At 39.3% G+C, this 20,226-nt stretch overlaps 1 protein-coding gene across 3 annotated transcripts in view; it reads right to left on the bottom strand.

Annotated features, from left to right (window-relative positions):
- Positions 1 to 20,132, bottom strand: part of CCDC191 (coiled-coil domain containing 191) — an 89,831-nt gene extending 69,699 nt beyond the window's left edge. For 2 of the 3 annotated variants that reach the window (XM_046001294.1, XM_046001296.1), the window contains exons 1-6: positions 19,987 to 20,132; positions 17,621 to 17,659; positions 10,197 to 10,338; positions 6,066 to 6,209; positions 2,741 to 2,919; positions 1,053 to 1,276 (exon numbers count right to left, since the gene is read on the bottom strand). In XM_046001294.1, the coding sequence (XP_045857250.1) occupies positions 1,053 to 1,276; positions 2,741 to 2,919; positions 6,066 to 6,209; positions 10,197 to 10,338; positions 17,621 to 17,659; positions 19,987 to 20,076 (818 nt within the window). In that variant the 5' untranslated portion in view covers positions 20,077 to 20,132. The remainder of the gene's footprint in view (positions 1 to 1,052; positions 1,277 to 2,740; positions 2,920 to 6,065; positions 6,210 to 10,196; positions 10,339 to 17,620; positions 17,660 to 19,986) is intronic. The other variant, XM_046001295.1, reaches the window with a different exon arrangement.
- Positions 20,133 to 20,226: the final 94 nt, after the last annotated feature.

The raw sequence follows: 20,226 nt of genomic DNA, 5'->3' as shown, positions 1-20,226 counted from the left end.
AATGGCGTCTGGAGGAGGCCTGAGCCTGGCACTTGAAAGAGCGAAGCACTCTGTCCACTGCCGAGCTGTTTTAAATTGGGTAGAATCAGAGCAATCAGGACCACAGGGGTAAAAGCTGTGTAGGCTGATGGGGGTGGGAGGGATTATCTAATAGGTCTTTCTGGCCTCTGAGTTTGAGTATTCGTCCCTTCAGGCACGTTGCTCCAAGGCGTTTTGCAGTTCATGCATCAGTGCTGTTTCTCAGAATAAATACACTAGTTATTTCATTTAGAAGCTCATTTTCTGCATGTGGATACACAACAGTACTACATCCTGTGAGGACTATTTTGATTTTCCTCTTATGTCAGATATTCTTGTTCTTTATCAGGGGTTGGGAGGGATGACTCTGTATGATTATCAGAAGATAAGACACACCCTTCACAAAGGCGTCTGCACAATTAGCAGACAACTTTAACACTGTTCAGGTAACCAAAGAAATGCAAACTAACCAATACCTATTAAAAGTGCAAAAATAATGATAGTACTCCCCGGTGCTACTAAGAGTGTGGTAAACTGGCCCACTGCCAGCAAGAGTGTAAATAAGTACAACCCATTTGGAAAGCAATCTGGCAATGTTTCAAGAGTCTTCAAAAGCCTATACCATTTAAATCGGTAATTACACGCCGAAGGGTGTAAAAAACTCTATGCTTAAGGAAGCTCACTGCATTATTATATGGTGAAAAACCTGAAATAGTTGAAATGCTTATCAGATGGGGGGAAGGTCATTACATAAATTACTGTCTAGGAACTCAATGGAACTGAGACCTCAGGACTCTGGGCAATGTGTTAATTAAAACAAGCAAAATAAATGTACTTTATGGTTACAATTAAATATATAAAGGGATCAAGACCCACAAGAAACAGAAAAATGTAAACAGTTAATTTGTTAAGATTGTGGAATCGTGGGTGATTTCTTCTTTGTATTTTGTTACCACAATGTCCATATTTTTAACTTCCAAAACGACTGCTTAGACAAAAAAAACCCTCCACACTGCTCACCACAGTTGGCTTACATTTTCCATGCTTCTTCCACAGTGGGTCTCCTCTCAATTATCTCCCTCCGCAACTTTACCATCTCCCTTTGAATCCCCTCCTCCTCTTTCTTGGCCTCCAGAGCCTTCTTTTTCTTCTCTTCCTGTACCAAATACTGAGCCTCTAAGAAGATTGATTTTTTCAGGGTCTTCTCCATTCTCTGGCGCTCCAGTTCTTTCTCACGTCTCATGCGATTTTCTTTTACCTTAAAGAGAATACAGTGAGGGTGAAACACAGCCTTTCAAATAGAAAAGGATAAAACAAAAGCTTAGAACACATTTTCAAGTTCATGATATGCCCAGTTTGAAACATTCTGGTCCAGGAGCCCACTGTTCATTGGAAGAATACGAAAAACTCATTTTTCACCTGGGTAAGAGCCAATACAAGAGTCTAGATGAAGTCAGGTGAGAGACTCCCAGAACTCTGACAATGATTTGCACCATGGAAAAGTTGAAAATCTACGGGTCAGATGCCAAGCTCTGGATTCTTATTTAGTAATGATATCCCACCCCTAAAATTTTCTAAGGTGTATACTACTGCTGCTTATGGAGGCCCTGTGGGCATGCTGATTATAATTTAAGAAAGAATACAGGTATTTTGGGGAGACGACATTGTCAAAGATACAACAGTGATTTACTGCTATGAGGAACACAACACTATTCACTATTGTTATTTAAATGTATTAATGATTCTAGCTCATATTTGGAAATCAAAACCATGACTTTCACAGATATTTCTGAATAAGCACAATTTTTCAAACCTATTAATTTTCCAGAGCCTTTTCTAGCTATGAATTAAGGAGTGTTCCTTTACCTCCCGCTTCACTGACCTTTACCCTTACCTTACTCTCTACTTATGTTAAGACTTGTAGATATTGACAATCTCTTGTTGAACCTTCTCTCCTCCCTTTTATCATAAACCGGAAGTAGAACCATTCTTCTAACCCTTTTTCTAACAGCCTCAGTGCGGATTAGGCACACCTTAATAGTTTAAAGCAATCAGAAATTCAGGGTTATAAAAAAAACAAGATACAATGTACAGACATTCATTCTAGTTCAGTCTTAGTTCTGGACATGTGGAAAAGACTTGGTCATTCTGATTTCCTGAAGATCCCCTACAAAGAGTTGAGACACATCTTTTCCCTATAACACACTGTTTATTCCTTTTGAAGAAAAGAAAGTTCCCATATGCCTTTCTAATTCAAAACAGCTGAACTAGATTTAATTCAGATCTGTCCTCCCTTTCAAATTATAATCACCAAATGAGTGAATTTTTCAGTTCTCTGGAAAAGAATTATCATTATAACATTCACTAGAATATTCATGATATTAATATTTTCATGCCACAGTTCAAAAATCAAATTCAAGAAAACCAATCTACATATTTATAATAGATAGTACCATATACAAACTAATAAAGTTTAGTTCACCACTCCATTGTTCAAAATCAGTTATTCTTTTTTTTGGTTTTCTTAAATAAATTGTTTCCTGTCCTCAGTTTATGAGCATTATTTTTCTTCTGAAGTTCTATTTTATTTTTATTCTTTCTAACCAAACCACAGATGGCACTCTTTTTCATAATAAAGCCTAAGTCTTTATTTAAGCTTATTAAATGTGCTACACAAAGATTGCTTCCTGTTACCCATTTTAATTTTGTTTTTCCCTCCCACCTGCTTATGTCTCATCTCCATGGTAAGACGAGGATCCTTCTGCTGCTGCTTGTCTTGGTTTCCATTCATTCCAAGATCTTCCAACATTCCAGAATCCACCACTTTTTTATGGAGCAGATGGTCTATAAATTTTTGAACGGTGGTACTTTCCTCTTCTTCCTCCAAATAGCCACACAACTCTGGGGGAGACAGAGCAACAACAAAAAAAGGGAAAATTAAAAAAAAATTGAGTACAATTTCCATATTTATATAATCCTGGTACAATAAAAATACGAAGCTGTGAGTGTTCAATAAATAGTAACTGATAATGCCAATTGGATGAGCACAGCGCTCAGCAATTAACTACCTTCAAATGAGAGGGAAAAAATTCCACTCATGAGGAATTACCCTCACCCAAGTCACAAAATACTCCTTCACTGCCAAATGTAAAAGATACTACTTCAGTCTAAACATCCTTCAAGACTCCATTGTTTTTTTTAAATGGCTTTATTGAGGTATAACTGACATACAATACACTGTAAATATTTAAAGTCTACCATAAGTTTTGACATATACATCTACCAGTAAAATCATGACTATAATCAAGATAAAGAATGTGTCTGTCAGCTCCAAAAGGGTTCTCACGCTGATTTGCAATCTCCTCCTCCCACTCCTCCCCATGTTCTCAGTCTTATCCCAGGCAACCACAGACCTGCTTTCCTCTCACGATAAATTAATTTACATTTTCTAGAATTTCTTATCAATTAAATCATACACGATGTACTCTCTTTTTGGTCAGGCTTCTTTTACTCAGCATAATTATCTCTGAGATTCATCATGTTGTTGTATCAACAGTTTATCACTTTTTATTGCTGATTAGTATTCCACTGTATGGGTATACCATAATTTGCTCATTCATTCATGGATAGACATTTGGGCTGTTTCCAGATTTTGGCTATGAAAAAGTTGTTATAAACATTTGTGTACAAGTTTTTGTATGAACATATGCTTTCTTTTCTCTTGGAAAAATGCCTAGGAGTGGAATGGCTGGATCACAGAACTTTTTAAAAAGCTGTCAAACAGTTCTCCAAAGTGGTTACCAAATTTTACATTCTCACCAGCAGTACTGGTGTGCTCCAGTTCCTCTATCCTCACCAATACTTAGTATGGTCAGTCTTTGGATATAAGCCATTTTGATAAGTGTGTAATGGTTACTCAAGGTAGTTCTAATCTGCATTTTCTCAATGACTAATGATATGAACATCTTCCTCATTGATGTTCTGTTTAGTTCCATGCATTACTGAAAATGGGGTATGAGGTCTCCAAATAATTTGGAGACTTGTGCAATTATCTATTTCTCCCTTTGACTTTCTCAGTTTTTGCTTCATGTGTTTTGGGGCTCTTTTTCTTTCTTTTTTAACATTTTATTTGAGAGAGAGAGAACATGAACGGGGGAGGGCAGAGGAAGAAGCAGCCTCTCCATTTAGCAGGGAGCCCGATATAGGGCTCAATCCCAGGACCCTGAAATCATGACCTAAGCTGAAGGTAGAGGCTTAGCCAACTGAGCCACCCAGGCACCCCTATTTTGGAACTCTTTTATTAGGTGAATGTATGTTTATACTTATGTTTTCTTGATGGCTGACCTTATTATCATTATGAAACGCCCTTCTTTGTCCCTAGTAACAATTTCTTATGGTAAAGTCTATTTTTTTTCTGATATTAGTAAGCTGCTCTCACTCTCTTTTGGTTACTGATTACATAGTATATCTTTTCCCATCTTTTTACTTTCAGTCTATTCGTGTCTTTGAATCTAAATTGTAAACTGTGTCTCCTGTAGATAGCATATAGTTACATATTTTAAAAATCATTCTGTCAATCTTTGTCTTTTAATTGATATATTTAACCTGTTCACATTAAATGTAATTCCTGATAAGGTACGACTTACGTTTGTCATTTTCATACGTTTTCTATTTGTCTTTTGTAAATGACCTTTGTCAGGTTGAGGAATTACTAGTTTGCTAAGTATTTTTTTTAATCAGGGATGGATGTTAGATTTTGCCAAGTACTTTTTCTGTGTCTACTGAGATAATTCCAGTATTTTTGGAAATCAATATTTTTGGTAAACATCCTTTTTTAATGGCTACAGAATAGGAATGTTTTAATCTAAAAAAAAAAAAAAAGAAAGAAAACAGAATAAAAAACTCTACAAGCATAAGAAGAGCGAGGCCTGGCATGATACTAGATGATAATTTTCCAATCTAAATAAATACAACTAGATCTATTAGCATCATATGAAAGGACTAATAGTTTCACTATATTCCATACAGTTTCAGAATAAATATGAAGTATGAAAATGCCTCACTTTAATAATAATATTAATAAATTAGAAAACATCCAGAAGGTGGCAACCAGCTAATAAGATTTAGAAATGATGTGATATGAAGAACTGTTTTGAGAACTGCTATATTTAAGCTAGGAATACTGAAGTATAGGAGAGATCAGACATGATTATATCACAAACGAACAAACAAACAAACAAAAATAACAATACTTCTCTTGGGATAGGGAACATGGTATTATTTTCTCTTGTACTAAAGAGTTACAGAGGTCAAACTCCTACTTCTCCCAAGAGAATATGTATGAGGATTAGAGCCCGACAATAGCTCCTCTATCCTGGGAGATGTGCCGGCAGAAATTATACCACCCATGTGAGGGATACTAAGGAATGATCTCTATCTGAAGGGGTGAAAAGGGGAGATCAGATCAGGGGATCTTGAAGGATTCCTCTAACTTTAAGAGCTTATGATTTTGTGATTGCTGGGCTGGGAATATTGTAGGTTTTGTAGAGTCCTAAACAAGGGGAATGCTGCCAGGTGAGTTTACCAAGCATGTGTATGAGTCACACGTGAGGAGCTGCCACCAGTGCCGGGCCTACCTTTACGCTGAGGAAAAAAAAATACCAAATTCCGAGTACATTCAAGGAACCCTCACTCACTAGTTGGGTATATAAGTAGTAAACTCTTTTATAAATGTAAAAGGTTTAAATGTAGCCACATCAAAATAAAGAGTCATCCTGCAATATATGGGAAGAGACACTCAAAGAGCATTAATTGTTATTATAGTCATAAGAAGAATTACAAATAGAATATTTTAATTTAAAAAACACCATGAATGTACTGAGGATATAGGTAAGTAATTTAAATTGAACCAAGAAAAATTAAAGCCAATTATAAAACTAAGCAGAACACAGCAAATAATATATCATTCATTATTTAAAACAATTTAAAAAACTTCTTAGATACATTCATTAGATGTCAAAGCTTAGAGCAATCAAACAAGTTCTTACCATCAAACTTGTCATATTTCAAATGATCACTGGCTTCTGGCATAGGAAGGATATTTGACACAGTGTCTTCAGCATCATCTTCACCATCATTTGCTAGTTCTTGTTTAAGTTTGGTGTCTAACCAGTCATTGACTAGCTCCTGAGCTATCAACAAAACAAAAAAATTTTTAATATTCCTATTACTTCAGAGACTTTCTTCTTTCACTGTTTTCATTCACTCAGTAAATACTGAGTATCTATCATGTGTCAGGTACTGTGCTAGATGCTGGGAAAAGAGCAACAAACAAAAAAGAACAAATAAAAGTTATCACCAACATGGTTTACATTTTAACTGGAGAAGAGAGACAATAAATAAGTAAATCAGAAAAACAGAGCTGGCAAGTGAGAAATGGTATGTAAGAAACGGAAGGTAAGTATTGACAGTTTTAAACTGGGGGTTCAAAGAAGGCCTCGTTGAGAAGATATTTGGGCAAAAAAGGGAAGAAAGTGAGGAAGTGAGCCATATGGATATGTGAGGAAATCTTATTCCATGCAGAGGGAAAGCAGTTGCAAAGGCCCTAAGAAAGAGAATGTCCAGAGTGTTGGAGAAGTAACAAAGAGGCAGTGCAGCTAGAAAGGAGTGAGTGAAGGGGAATAACAGGAGATAAAGGAAAGAGATAATGTGGGGATCAGATTTTGAGCAGTGGTTCTAGATCATGGATGATCTTGTCCCCCAGTGGACATCTGGCAACATCTGGAGCCATTTTTGGTTATCGTAACAGGGATAAATGATACTAGCATCTGGTAGGCACAGGCCAGATATGCTGTTAAACATCAGCAATGTACAGGACAGCAACCCCCCCAAAGATAATTATCTAATTATCTGTTGTATCATCTACAGTGCTAAGGTTGAAAATCCCTTACACAGAAGCAGGGGACACCAGTTGGGAGACAAATGCAATAATCCAGGAAAGAAGTGATAGTAGCCTGGACCTGGACAGGAAGTATTAAAAATGCTCCAATTTTAGAAAGTATTGCTTTGAGGTGGAACTGACAGGATCTGCTGACGTAGTGGATATGGGAAATGAGAGAAAGAAGTCTACAAGGTTTCTGGCTGAAGCAACTGCAAAAATGGAGATGCCATTTACTGAGACAGGGAAGGCTGAGGGACAAGCAGGTTTAGAGGAAAGATCAGGAATTCAGTTTTAGACTAGTTCAGTTTGAAATGCTTAGGAGACATACACATAAGGATGTCAAACAGGTATTGGCTATACCACTCTGGATTTCTGGGGAGAGGTCCAAGCTGAAGAAATAAATGTGGGTGTCGTCAGCATATGGATAGAATTGAAAGCCACAGAAGTGGATGAGAGCACAAAAGAGGAAGATGGATAGAGAACTGGTTTCAGGAATAAGCCCTGAAGAACTCTGGTATTTAGGGGCTGAAGAGATAAGGCAGAACCAGAAAAGCAGACTAGGAAGGAGAGGCCATTGAGGTAGGAGGAAAATCAAATAATGAGATATCCTGGAAGCCAACTTCTATTTGAATTTCTTTCTTAGTAATATTCAGAAATCTTCAATATATAGGTATGAGAGAAAATGTCTACTTTAGCAATACCTTCATCACTATCATCATTATCAAACAGCTCTATGGGTAGGACATAGGGGTTTCAAAGAAAAGTATGTATTTCAGCACTATCTTCATCACCGTTACCATGATCACATAATGCTGAGGGAATGGAATGTTTCTTACATTAAATGAGGCCAAAAGGCGGGGTGCCTGGGTCGCTCAGTACTTAAGCGTCTGCCTTCAGCTCAGGTCATGATCTCAGCGTCCTGGGATCGAGCCCTGCATGGGGCTCCCTGCTCACTGAGGAGCCTGCTTCTCCCTCTCCCACTCCCACTTCCCTTGCTTGTGTTCCCTCTCTCACTGCCTCTCTGTCAAATAAATAAATCTTAAAAAAAAATATAATGAGGCCAAAAGGCATTTTAAATAGATAGGAATACAGGACATATAAAATAGAAAACAATGAATCAAGATAGTAGACACCATGTAAAAAGTATACTAGCAATATTATTGACTTTCAGAGGAAGGTAGAGAAAGGAAACAGATTTTTTTTTTAAGATTTTATTTATTTATTTGAGAGAGAGAGAGAGAGAGAAAGAGAGGGGAGAAGGTTAGAGGGAGAAGGAGACTCCCCAGTGGAGCTGGAAGCTTGAGGTGGGACTTGATCCTGGGACCCCAGGATCATGACCTGAGCCAAAGGCAGCTGCTTAACCAACTGAGCCACCCAGGCGGCCCAAGGGAAAAGATATTTACTGAGTAACCCTGTGTACAATAATTCAGACATTTGTATGTATGATAATTTATATGTGAATAAGTCAGATTTACTAAATGCCATTCATTAGTAAATAGGGGTTTGCTATGCAGTCCCCCAAAAGAACAAAGAACGGGAACTGCCCTCCCTTGGAGGGTTCAATTGCAGGAACATCTCCTTTTGGATCAGAGGCTCTAAGGCTACAGTAAAGCAGAGTTTCTCAAAATATGTTCCTCAGAACATTGGTTCTTATTGAATATTAACAGATGATTAATGAGAGGAGAAAAAAGGATATAATCCTTTGAAAACCATGTTCTCTTCATACACTAGTACTTTCCAATGTGTAGCACTAATTCTTCAGGATAGGAATATGGATTTCAGGATAAAAAGAGTTTCAAAGTATAGGAAGCTTGGGAATTGGGGTAACTAAACACTTTTTAGACAGCATGACTTCTTAGAAACTTTAAGAGGCTGAAGTATATTATGTATTCCCACCAGTGGGTTGGGAGACAGGGTGTGCAAGCTGTAGCCTTGCCAATTTCAGAACCATCTCCTTTTCCCATCTCCAGTTCTACCAACCACCCAAGACCAAGGGCCTTTACTGCTCACCCAGACCACTATACCAGCCTCTCACTGAACTCCCTCTTCCCTCCTTTTCTCCCCTATAATTCACTTTTGTATATTTAAAATATTGATCTGCTTAAAACCCTTCAATGATGTCCCATCCTACTCAGAATAAAATCTAAATTTTCTTACCAGGCTTACAGACCATATGTAATAGGTATTCTGCTCATTCCTGCAAGCTCATCTCCATTGGAAAGTTCCAGCCACACTGGTTTTCCTTCAGTTCCTGAAGCACACCATGCTTGTCTGTACTTTAACTCTTGATGCTACCTTTCCCTCTGTCTGGGATGCCCTTCCTCCATTATGGGTTAGCTGGCTCCTTCTTATTACTCAGGTCCAAACCTGAATGATTTATCACTACCTAATAATTTTAAGTTTCCTTTGTTCTTAGAGTAGAATGTGCATCCCATGAAAGCAACGGCTTTGCCTCTCTTGTTCAAAACCTGTTCCTCCAGTGCCTAAAATAGTACTTGGCACAGGTATAATTATATATGTATTTGTATACAATAGATTTTATTATAAATGTAAGTTATTATATACATACTTATAAATAATTATATATATTTTTTGAATGAAGACATGCTATGAATAAGTAGAGCCATTTAATAGAATAAATTAATGGAATAAAAAGAGACAACAGTCTAAGTGGAAGCTGGCTTCCAGGACAGGGCTGCTCTGACTTTCCTCCTACCTCTGTGGTCTTTCCTTTCCAGTCTTTGCTGGTTCCCCTGATCTCTTCATCCCTAAATGCTGGGGTTCCCCAGAGTGTCAGAAACTAAATACTACATTACAGAGGAGTAAATGTTTTGGGGAGGTAGGAAGGTTAGAGAAGTTTAGACTCTCTTCATAAAGAATAAAGTGGATTTACAAACTAATGGTCAAATGATCTCCTAAGACTAGATCAAGTGATCATGCTGCCCTCCATGCTGCAGGAGGGACACCTATAACACCCACCAGGCAGCTGTGTCATATCAAACTGCCTCTGGATGTGGTTCCATTTTGGGAGACAAAATGGGCCTTAAATATAGCCTTACTTATAATGTTGGAGTTCACTCCAGGATAGATCGGTTTCAGGGAGGTAGAAAGACACAAAACTTAAGAGCAAGAGAAAGAAAAGTCTCCATTCTGTACTCTGAAATGCATCATAGGTTATGTTTTAGCAAGCTGTATTCTAAAGAACCGTTAACACTGCAGCAAAAATATATTTTCTTACCTTCTGTATAGACTTCATCATGATCCTCTATTTGCTCAGATGTTTCCAAATCTATGATTTCGCTCCAAAGCCTTCTGGACAAATTGGAATTTGTAGCAGAAAATGCTTTTGAAACTGCAAATTCGGAGGCTTTCTCCACCTTCTTTCATATCATAGAAAAAAAATCCATTAAGATGATGACAACCTTGTTAGGGCTAATGGATTTCTCTCCTACTCAAGAAACTGATTTTCTACCACCGACTAAGATACTTCCACTGTTCCATTTTTAAAGGAATCCTGGAGGCTTAAACACCCCAAACAATTTCATTTTTTAAATATGAAATTAATTGCAATAGTTTCCCAAATTTTAACATGTATTCACAATGTTTATTTTTGAACAAAAGGTTATTACTTAAACATTAGATTACTTTTGTTTAGAGCATTAGTGATGGGATCCTGACACTTGGATATTTTATTTTAAATAAAAAATACAGTATTTTTAGCTTCAAATGCTACTAGGATCTGCATATGAATATAAAGCAGAGGCAAAGCAGCTACACTTCCTCAAAATCCTACCCCTGGAATGAACCTCCCATCATATATTAAACAAACTATAGGCTCAGTGAAATTGGGATTACAGCCATCCAGAATGGTTTGAATCAACAGTAAAAACATGGCCCAATTAATGGGATTGGTGGAGGTGGGCAAACTGTTGGCACTTTGATCTACCTGCACAATATAAAACAACTTCTTTTACAATTAAATCCCTGACTTTCTCCCTCCCCACAAACTTGGTCTCCTCCACATCTGCTGTATTCCCAGGCTTCCAACCTAGGTGACAATACCATTTTTTCAGTTCTCAGGATGAAAACCTTGGGAGTCCTTGAATCTATTCTCTCCCTCTTACCCCAAAATCAATCTGTCAGGAAATCTGTTGACTCTATTTTCAAAATATATCCAGGATCTGACCCCTTCTTGTCATCTCACCTGGTTCAAAGCACCACAATTTCCTGACAGGTTTTCTGTGATCGTCTCCTACCACAGCTCAGATGGTCCCTTTGAAATGAAAGCTGAACATAACTCTGCTCAAAATCCTTTCATGGTTCCCTATTTCACTCAGAATAAAAGTCAAAGTCCTTACCATGTGCTTCAAGGTCCTGCACCATGAAGCCCTTTGTAAACTCTCCAACCTTCTCCTCTGCTACATCCCATTGCTCACTTGACTTCAGCCACACCGACCTTGTGCATGCATGCCTTCTCAAATGTGCCAAGCATGGTCACACCTCATGGCCTTTGTTCTTACTTCCCCTCTGCTGCACTGCTATCCCTCAATAGCCATATGACTCTCCTGCCACCTCATGTCTTTACCCAAATGTCACCTTCATAGTAAGGCTTTCTTGAACTCCCCTACATGAAATTGTAACCACCCTCCTCACAGCTCTCTCTATTCCCCTTCTCTGTTCTTTCTCTGTAGCACTTATGACCTCATAACATATTTTACCCTACATAGTCTCCCCTTAGTAGAATGTGAGCAGGCATGTTTGTCCTCTTCATGTGTAAAACCCCCAGTACCTATAAGAGTGCTTGGTATATAACAGGTGCCCCATATATATTTGTTAAAACAATGAATACGTGTAAATTTTATTTATTTTTTTAAAGATATATTTATTTGAGAGAGAGCTGGCAAATGAGCAATCAAGCTAGCGAGCATGTGTGCACAAGGTGGGGGGGAGGCAGAGAGTGAGGGAGATAAGCAGACTCCCTGCTGAGCGGCGACCTTGACTCCAGCTTCAATCCTGAGATCACAACCTGAGGCACATTCAAGAGTTGGACACTCAACCAACTGAACCACTCATGCGCCCCTAAAATTTATTTTAAAAAGCTGTACTTACCCACAGTTTATACTGCTGCCTATTTTGAAAATCATTTTTCCTCTTGCCCTTCATGGAAAGACTGGTAGTACCTCTGCCAAAACTTGCCAGAGACTTTACCTTTTAAATTCTCAAGGGTTTCATGTATTAAGTTTGAATTAGAAACAGGAATAAAGTTGAAAAGCTAAGGGTAATTTGAAAAAGATGTAGAAAACAGAACACACAGGAAAAGATACGAATCAGAAGAAAACATGATCTAATCAGGGTTAGAATAAAGAAAGTATCATTCATTCTTTATGAGTCACTCTGGAGAGATTTGTCTCCCACATTATTTCTTGGCCTCTGATGTGCCCAAATTTATGACGGTTGATACGGCATTTATTAGATGGTCACAATATGTTTGGCACATAGTCTTTTCCTTTAAGATTTTAAAATTCTAAGACAGCAACATGAATTTCATATATATCATGTATGTGTATGTTATATACACATATAACATTTTAAAACGTTAGTATAATCTGAATAAATCTGATGTAAAATGTTGCTAAATTCAACGTAGAAAGATTGTGACAACACACCTTGGGTAGTTCTTTTTGGGCTTTTGCATATTGTAAAAGCAGTGTCACAACTAAAAATAAAGAAATGGTTTCTAAAGGTAAATTACTGTGATTTAGTTACTAGTTTGTACTGAGAGTTGACCTCTCCCTCTGCAGTTTTTTGCCTAATAACAATGGTGTAATGTATCTCCCTTCTACTTTGTAACAATTGCTTCAGCCTACATTATAAAGAAAGGACCACTAGGGTAAAAAAAGATCAACTTTCAGTTTTTAAACTAACATTCACAAACAAAAAATAAACAATAAAAACAGGATTGTAGATTTTGTTCCTCAGGCTATGAATGAAAGAAAGAACTCTGTATGATAGATCATCTCACCTGAATTGGAATTGGTATAGATTCTTAACAAAGGAGGTAAAGAGAGTTTGGACATAGGGACAGACTGATTTTGGTAATAAAGAAGGACATAGGCTGGTACTTACAAGGAAGGGTTGTTTGCTTGGCTCTCACAAAGCAAGTGTTTGGAATATCACTTAAAATGAAAATTTTGGTAAAAAAAAAATACTAGATGATATTGGGGATTAGAAATAGTCTCTGGGGGCACCTGGGTGGTTCAGTGGGTTGAGGCCTCTGCCTTTGGCTCAGGTCATGATTTCAGGGTCCTGGGATCCAGCCCGGTGTCGGGCTCTCTGCTCAGCGGGGAGCCTGCTTTCCCCCTCTCTCTGCCTGCCTCTCTGCCTACTTGTAATTTCTGTCCGTAAAATTAAAAAAAATTAAAATAAAAATAAAATAAGAAAGTCTATTTCCTTGTTTAAAATATTACATCCTTACCACTTCATTCAAAATAAATATGTGAAAGACAGAAGAGATCTATCTTAAATTATATTTCAATAACACAAAGTGTCAATTTAACAGCTTACTATTTAAGCAAGTTGATTGAAGGACTGAAGGCTAGCCCTGTTCTCACGACCTTAGTGGACACTGAGGGGAAAGCAAAACTAAAAGTGACTATCAAAGGGTTCACCTTTATCTAACTACCACCCACCTACTACCTACTATTTACTGTGTCGTGTGCCACGTGTGCAAGACACAACTCAAGAATCGCTCTAAAGGAACACAAAGTGATTAGAAAGAGTTTCTAATCAAATGTTTCTTACTCAGTAACTGTGTTACATGTAAATATATAATTTATAAAGAAACTATCTTGAGTTACTTCCATGATCTTATAAATACTCAGTAAGAGCTCCTTACATCCCACGACACACATCAATCCCAATGTTCACTCGACAGCAGGAACAGCAACTACAATACACTCGTTCATTTCCTCAAGGCTGGGAGGTACAGGCACAACTTTTTTAATATACCCTCAAGTGCAAACTGCATGTTTATAAATAATAATTTGGGGAGTAATATATTTTTCAGAGTATCCAATATTTTAAAAAATCACTCTGTATACAAGCAAATGCTGAATGCAGTCTCTGTTGTGTATGAATGCCAATACAATTCCCAGGGAAAAAGTATTAGAAGATGGGATTAGGTGGTTGAGGTGGGTCAGGGGAAGTTGTTCACTGAGAGGGGCATCTCAAGCTGAATTTTAAGGGAAAGATCTAGATTGTCCCTCCCAGAGAGGAATGGCATCCCAGTCTTGGAGGATCAGTGTGAGTCAAACTAAACGGAAGACAGAGGGGAAGGAGACTGGCCTGACAAGTCACTTAGGGTATCAGCAAAGGTGTTGTTACAGGTTGATTTATATTATAGTTAAATTGACAGAGGGCCTTAAATGCCCATCTGGAATTTAAAGTTTCATCGGGTGGCATACAGAATCCCTGAAAGTTAAGAATAGAGAATCAATGAAAATGTTTAGAAAGCTTAAGTATCAAAGTAACAGAATGCATAGGAGTAAAGAGATGAGTCAGTCAATCAAATCAGGACGAGGATAAATTTTAAGTTATAGTGAATTGTTGCATTTTTGGTGAGCTGCCCCAGAACGCGAAGTTCTACTCAAGATCTGCCTGATTCTAAGTGACTTCAGCATCCCTCCGGAAGACTTACCAACATTTTAGCCTCAAGGTTTGCTTGACTCCTGTATTCCAAAGGCCTTTCCTGCAATCGTACTTCCACAACCCACTGACGTGGTCCTGAACCACATCACATAGAATCTTTCATTGTTCAACCCCAAAGCTGATAACCCCTCCCCAACACCAGCCTCCTGTCCATCTACCTCTTTTGTTCCCCCTCCTCTGCTACATTGGTGTTGCATCTAACCACAACCTTCATCAAATTAGGCCTCCTCCTCCTTTAAAGGGTCCCCTCCTTCCTACTCTCCCTAGATATTCAGCTACTCTCTTATGTAAGCCTCAGATCTCTTGCATCTTTGCTTTTGCAGTGAAAACTCTCAAGCCTGGATCAATCTGCTCTACCAATTTTTGGTACCACATAAGATTTTGGTTACATGATTCAGCCAAGTCCCCAGGGCTGCCCCAGTGATCTCTTCTGTTCGAAGAAATCCCTTTCTCGACCTTCACCATGCTCCATACCCTTTCCATATTCTCTTCCTTCTTCCATGGAACAAGGTCTAAGCTGACTTTGAGAGGGTGGTGCGCTCAAGGGGATTTGGAAGTCTTAGGTCCAGAAGTTCTAACTGTTTTGGATACCCCCAGAGCTGGGTTACATTAGGGAACAAAATCATTAAAGAAGACAGGAGTGAACAGAAAAGTAGTAAGAGAAGCAAGAGAAAACAGGGTCATAAAAAGATAATGAAGAAGATTTCTATAATAAAAAAAAGTGACAACTGTATTAAAGGAACCTTACAAAGTTTGAGGATTAAGAAGAGAACGGTGGATTTGATCAGGAAGTCATTTATGACAACTGTTTCTGCGGAGTGGTGAGAAACAGAAACAGGAGGAGGAAAATTACTGTAGACACCAGAGGATAATAAAAATGCAAGGGAAGGAGTCTAGACTATACACTCAAAGACACTGGATAAGAAAATGATGTACCATGATCAGAATGGACTGAAGGTCAAGTGAGGACTTACTTTTTTTTTTTTTTTTAAGATTTTATTTAGTTACTTGACAGAGAGAGATCACAAGTAGACAGAGAAGCAGGCAGAGAGAGAGAGAGAGGGAAGCAGGCTCCCTGCTGAGCAGAGAGCCCGATGCAGGACTCGATCCCAGGACCCTGAGATCATGACCTGAGCCGAAGGCAGCGGCTTAACCCACTGAGCCACCCAGGTGCCCTTGCTTTTTTTTTTTTTTTGAGATGAGAGATTTGAGGGCATAATGGAGACAGAGCTACCACAGAAATTTTAGAGGAATGCTAAAAATCTAACCGGTCAAGCTGTCTGACAACTGCATAAAGTCAGAGCAGAATTGTATCCTTCTCTTTCACTTAAATCTTCCTTTCTGGAGGGGACAGTAACTAAATGTGCAACTGAGCCCTGCAGGGGTTTTGCACTGGGACACTCAGCACAGAAATGGAAACTTCGTAGGAGGCTGGGAGTCGGCTTCCCAGAGGCTGGCCTCCATAACGGCAGATCTGTTTTACTGGTCTTCTAAGTCAGACCTTCTGCAGGAACCAGGAAGCCTTCTCTGCACCGTCTATATTAGTGTCCCCCACCACATGCTTCTATTACATTCTTAATTCTCCCAAGAGTTTTAAGTAAGTTATTTAACTCCACTGTACTATAAACTCTGGTAAGGCAGGGATTATACCTGCCCCAAGCATGGTTTTATATTCAGTGTTCAACAGAATGGACTAGTTCTTAGAAGGACTTAATAAAAGCTGGCTGGATAAATAAATAGTTAACAGGGATTACATGTGGCTTAGGTTCCATCTGGAACTTATAATGCCTGTCAATTTAGATAAGTAATAGCTCTTCAAAATACAACCAGGCAGAATGATATTTTCCCAGGAAAATGCTGCATGATTTTGAAACATATGCTGCACAAATGAATTGAGTATGGCAAGATGCCAAACTGACACTCAGAGGCAGGCACCTGAAGTAGTTTAATAGTACTTTCAACTTAAATGGTACTTGGACTCAAAAACACATATCTCAGGCCTGGAAAAGAGCTCAGAAAGTTAACCTAACTCAATCCCCCCACCTCACAGAACCCTCAAACATATTCTTCATTAGTCCTAACATTAAGTGGCCATTTAGAATCCACTTGAATACTTCCATTGATAGAAAATACATCTCTTTATGAGAATGTCCGCTACATTTTGGCTCCCTCCAGTTATGAGAAAACTCTTAGAATGCATGCACGGCTTTCCTAATGCATTGGTCCCATAGATCAATATAACTACAGTACAGTCTTTCCAATATCCGAGGAAGGCCACCACATCCTCTCTCACAGCTTCTTCTCCCCTGCTCCTTTAGTCCTCTTCATAGGATCCTCACAACATTTGAAAAAGCATGTCTAGGGACACCTGGATGGCTCAATTGGTTAAGTGTCTGCCTTTGGCTCAGATCATGATCACAGAGTCCCAGAATCAAGATCAAGCCCCACAGCTCTCCCTCCCTCCACCCCTTCCCCTGCTTGTGAATGCTCTCTCTCAAATAAATAAATAAAATCTTTAAAAAAGAGACAGCATGTTAATACTCATCTTCTTGTCATTCATATTTTCAGGAGAAGCAACAGAATGATAAAGAAATACTAAGGAATGTAAAACTAAAGCAACACCATCCCATGAGAAAAAAAATAGCAAAACATGCACAAAATGGAGATCTATCAGTACTCCTTCCCATCAGATTAAGTCTGACTCTTTTTTTTTTTTTTAAAGATTTTTATTTTTTTGACAGATAGAGATTACAAGTAGGCAGAGAGGCAGGCAGAGAGAGAGAGAGAGAGGAGGAAGCAGGCTCCCAGCCAAGCAGAGAGCCTGATGCGGGGCTTGATCCCAGGACCCTGGGATCATGACCTGAGCCGAATGCAGAGGCTTTAACCCGCTGAACCACCCAGGCGCCCCGATTATGTCTGACTCTTAACTCTATTTTAACTGTGCAACATCCTTACCTTAATCCAGTGTTCCACATTGTCAGGGTCAAATGCAGGCTGTAGATAACATATAGAGAATATTAATACACAGCAATAACTTTATCAATTTTGCCATTTTAATCTATCCTTCTGACTAAAGCATAGGGAAATGTGTCCTTTTTCCTTCCCCAAGCCATTTCATCAGCAAGTTCAGCAAGAACACAGAATGATGGTCGGAAGAAGAAATGTGAAACCTTCTCTGGGAACTCTTCTGTTTTTATCTCATGCCTAAGCCCACTTGGAGATTCTGATTTAATTGGTCTGGAATAGGGCCCAGGTGTATTTTTTTTTTTTTAAGCTCTCCAGGGGGACACCTGGGTGACTCGGTTAAAGTGGTGGACTCTTGATTTTGCCTTGGGTCTTGATCTCAGGGTCCTGGGATCGAGTCCTGCGTCAGTATCTGTGCTCAGCACACAGTCTGCTTGTCTCTCCCCTCTGCTCCTCCTCTCGTACTCTCTAATAAATAAATAATATCTTTAAAAAAATAAGCTCTCCAAGAGCCAAAATAAAGGAATGCTAGATATATTCCTTATAAAAAGCTAAATAAGCACTGATTAATGAGCCAGATTATTCAAAAGTCATGGAAGCAAATCTGCTTGGAGAAGGGTATGCCCCCTTCCTCAGGACCCTCTTTTCAAGAATAACCTGTAGCAAGGGGCTTTCCTATCTTACCTACAGCAGGACTGTTGTTTGGTCCAATATAACCAGGGGTGGGGTGGCGGTGGGAGGATGTGGTGGGAGATAATCAATCTTCTGTCTTATAAAGCAGAAAATGAAGGAAAGATCATTTCTACCCAGGTCAGTCAGATATTAATCTAAAATTAGAAATCAGACCAGTAGGACACCTCCTTTCTTCACTCTCTGTAGCTCTCAGAAGCTGGTAGAATTCCCTATAACAGTCACTTAACAAACAGAGATATTTGCTTTGCTACTAATTCAGGGGGTCTTTAAATAAAGAAGGGAATATCTACTAGCATACTGTCACATGGAGGAAGGAAAGGTGTAATACTCTCTTTCACTTATATAACACTTCACCTTCAAAGCACCTTAAGATAACTAATTAATGCAGCTGTACTGCTGAATAATTTTGTCTCTGCAACAAAGGAAGATCTGATCCTATTAAAACAGAACTGAACTTCAAGAAGCTCTTGTGCTTTTTCCTTTTTATCCTCTAGGCAGTAACGAGGAGTACTAGCAGCAAAACCTTTCCTTTTGGAGTCTTAAGAAACTGTCCCAAATTTTACCTTTCATCATCAAGTCTATACCCATGACCTATTTGGGATCCAATCTCTTGTGGAACTAGCACATTACAATAGGAGCAGACTCTGTTTCCAACTCTCTCTAGTGTTCCTATCTACATCCTCTGGTATCTGGGGCAAGATATTCACCAAGTGGAATATGTCCAGGGCATTATTTAGCAGATATATTCAGAACAAACTGCAAGCACGATTGTCTAGAGCCCTAAGAATGCCACATCTCTACAGAATTTTTTTTTTTTTTTTTAAGAAAGTGTAACTTCAGGGTGAAAACAGCTGGTGAAACTGCTCTGGAGCTGGAAGCTGAGAAGCCACTCCATTTTGGTACTCTCACTTACATTTCAAGCATTTATTTTTGTGGCTGTTAAAAAGGTAGTCTGTGGAAAGCGCACACCGTGTGACTATGACTTTGCACATAGCATTTATGTATGTTTCAAGTTTAAAATAGGGTTACCAGTCTTCCATGTCTTTGGATGCTAAGGCATCAAAGGAGGTAACAGATATAAAAAGGAAACGCTGGTTGAATTTAAAAAAATTCAACTGAATCAAGTATTGGTATGTCTAATATCCACTTGCATTCCTGAGTTCGTTTTGAGGCTTTATGAAAAATTAGAAGGGAGGAATATGAGGCAGAGGACTTAACATGAAGATCTTCCCTCTCCAATAACGATCCAAAATTTGGAAAGAAGAGAAAGAAGGAAGGAAAGAGAGGAAAGGGAGGGAGGGAGGATGGAAGGAAGAAAGGAAGAAATGTGCACGAACGTCCCTAAAATTACGGAGGTGGAAATGCGAGGTTAGGGAGTTCAAGAATTCTCTTCACCAGGATGGGCACTAGCAAACCTCTCCTGTTCAAGAATATGGAACTAGTTCTTTTACGATGCGGCCCACCAAAGTAGCAAGGTATCCAGACCCCAAAGTTCATAGGCCCCCTTCACCAGGGCAACGCTGTCTCTAGGACGGTCTAGGCAAGGGGGAGCCGGGTAAGGATGCCCCTGGGGGAAGAGGGAGGTAGCGCAGCCCAGCCGGCAGGCCTCGGGGCCGGTCCCCGCCCCCCATCCTCCCCCAGAACTCCCGTTTGGGATGGATCACCTTGGGACTCGGCTTCCTTGTAAATTGTTTCCAGCGATTCGGCCCCGTCCTCTTCCTTGAGGAGGACCTTTCCTGGGGGGCCAGCAGCATTTTCCAGGTTCAGGCCCGGACCACCGCAAAGCTGGAACGACCGCTCCGTTGCCAGGCTGCTTCCGGGTCGTCCTGGGAGTTGTAGTTCCTCCGGCCGCAAGGAAGGCAGATATGAGGCGCCGCCGAACCACTACTCCCAGGAGGCTTTGC

The sequence above is a fragment of the Meles meles genome, chromosome 4 (assembly GCF_922984935.1).
Source record: "Meles meles chromosome 4, mMelMel3.1 paternal haplotype, whole genome shotgun sequence".
In the NCBI taxonomy this organism is placed as follows: domain Eukaryota; kingdom Metazoa; phylum Chordata; class Mammalia; order Carnivora; family Mustelidae; genus Meles; species Meles meles.
This window is presented reverse-complemented; position numbering and strand designations above follow the sequence as displayed.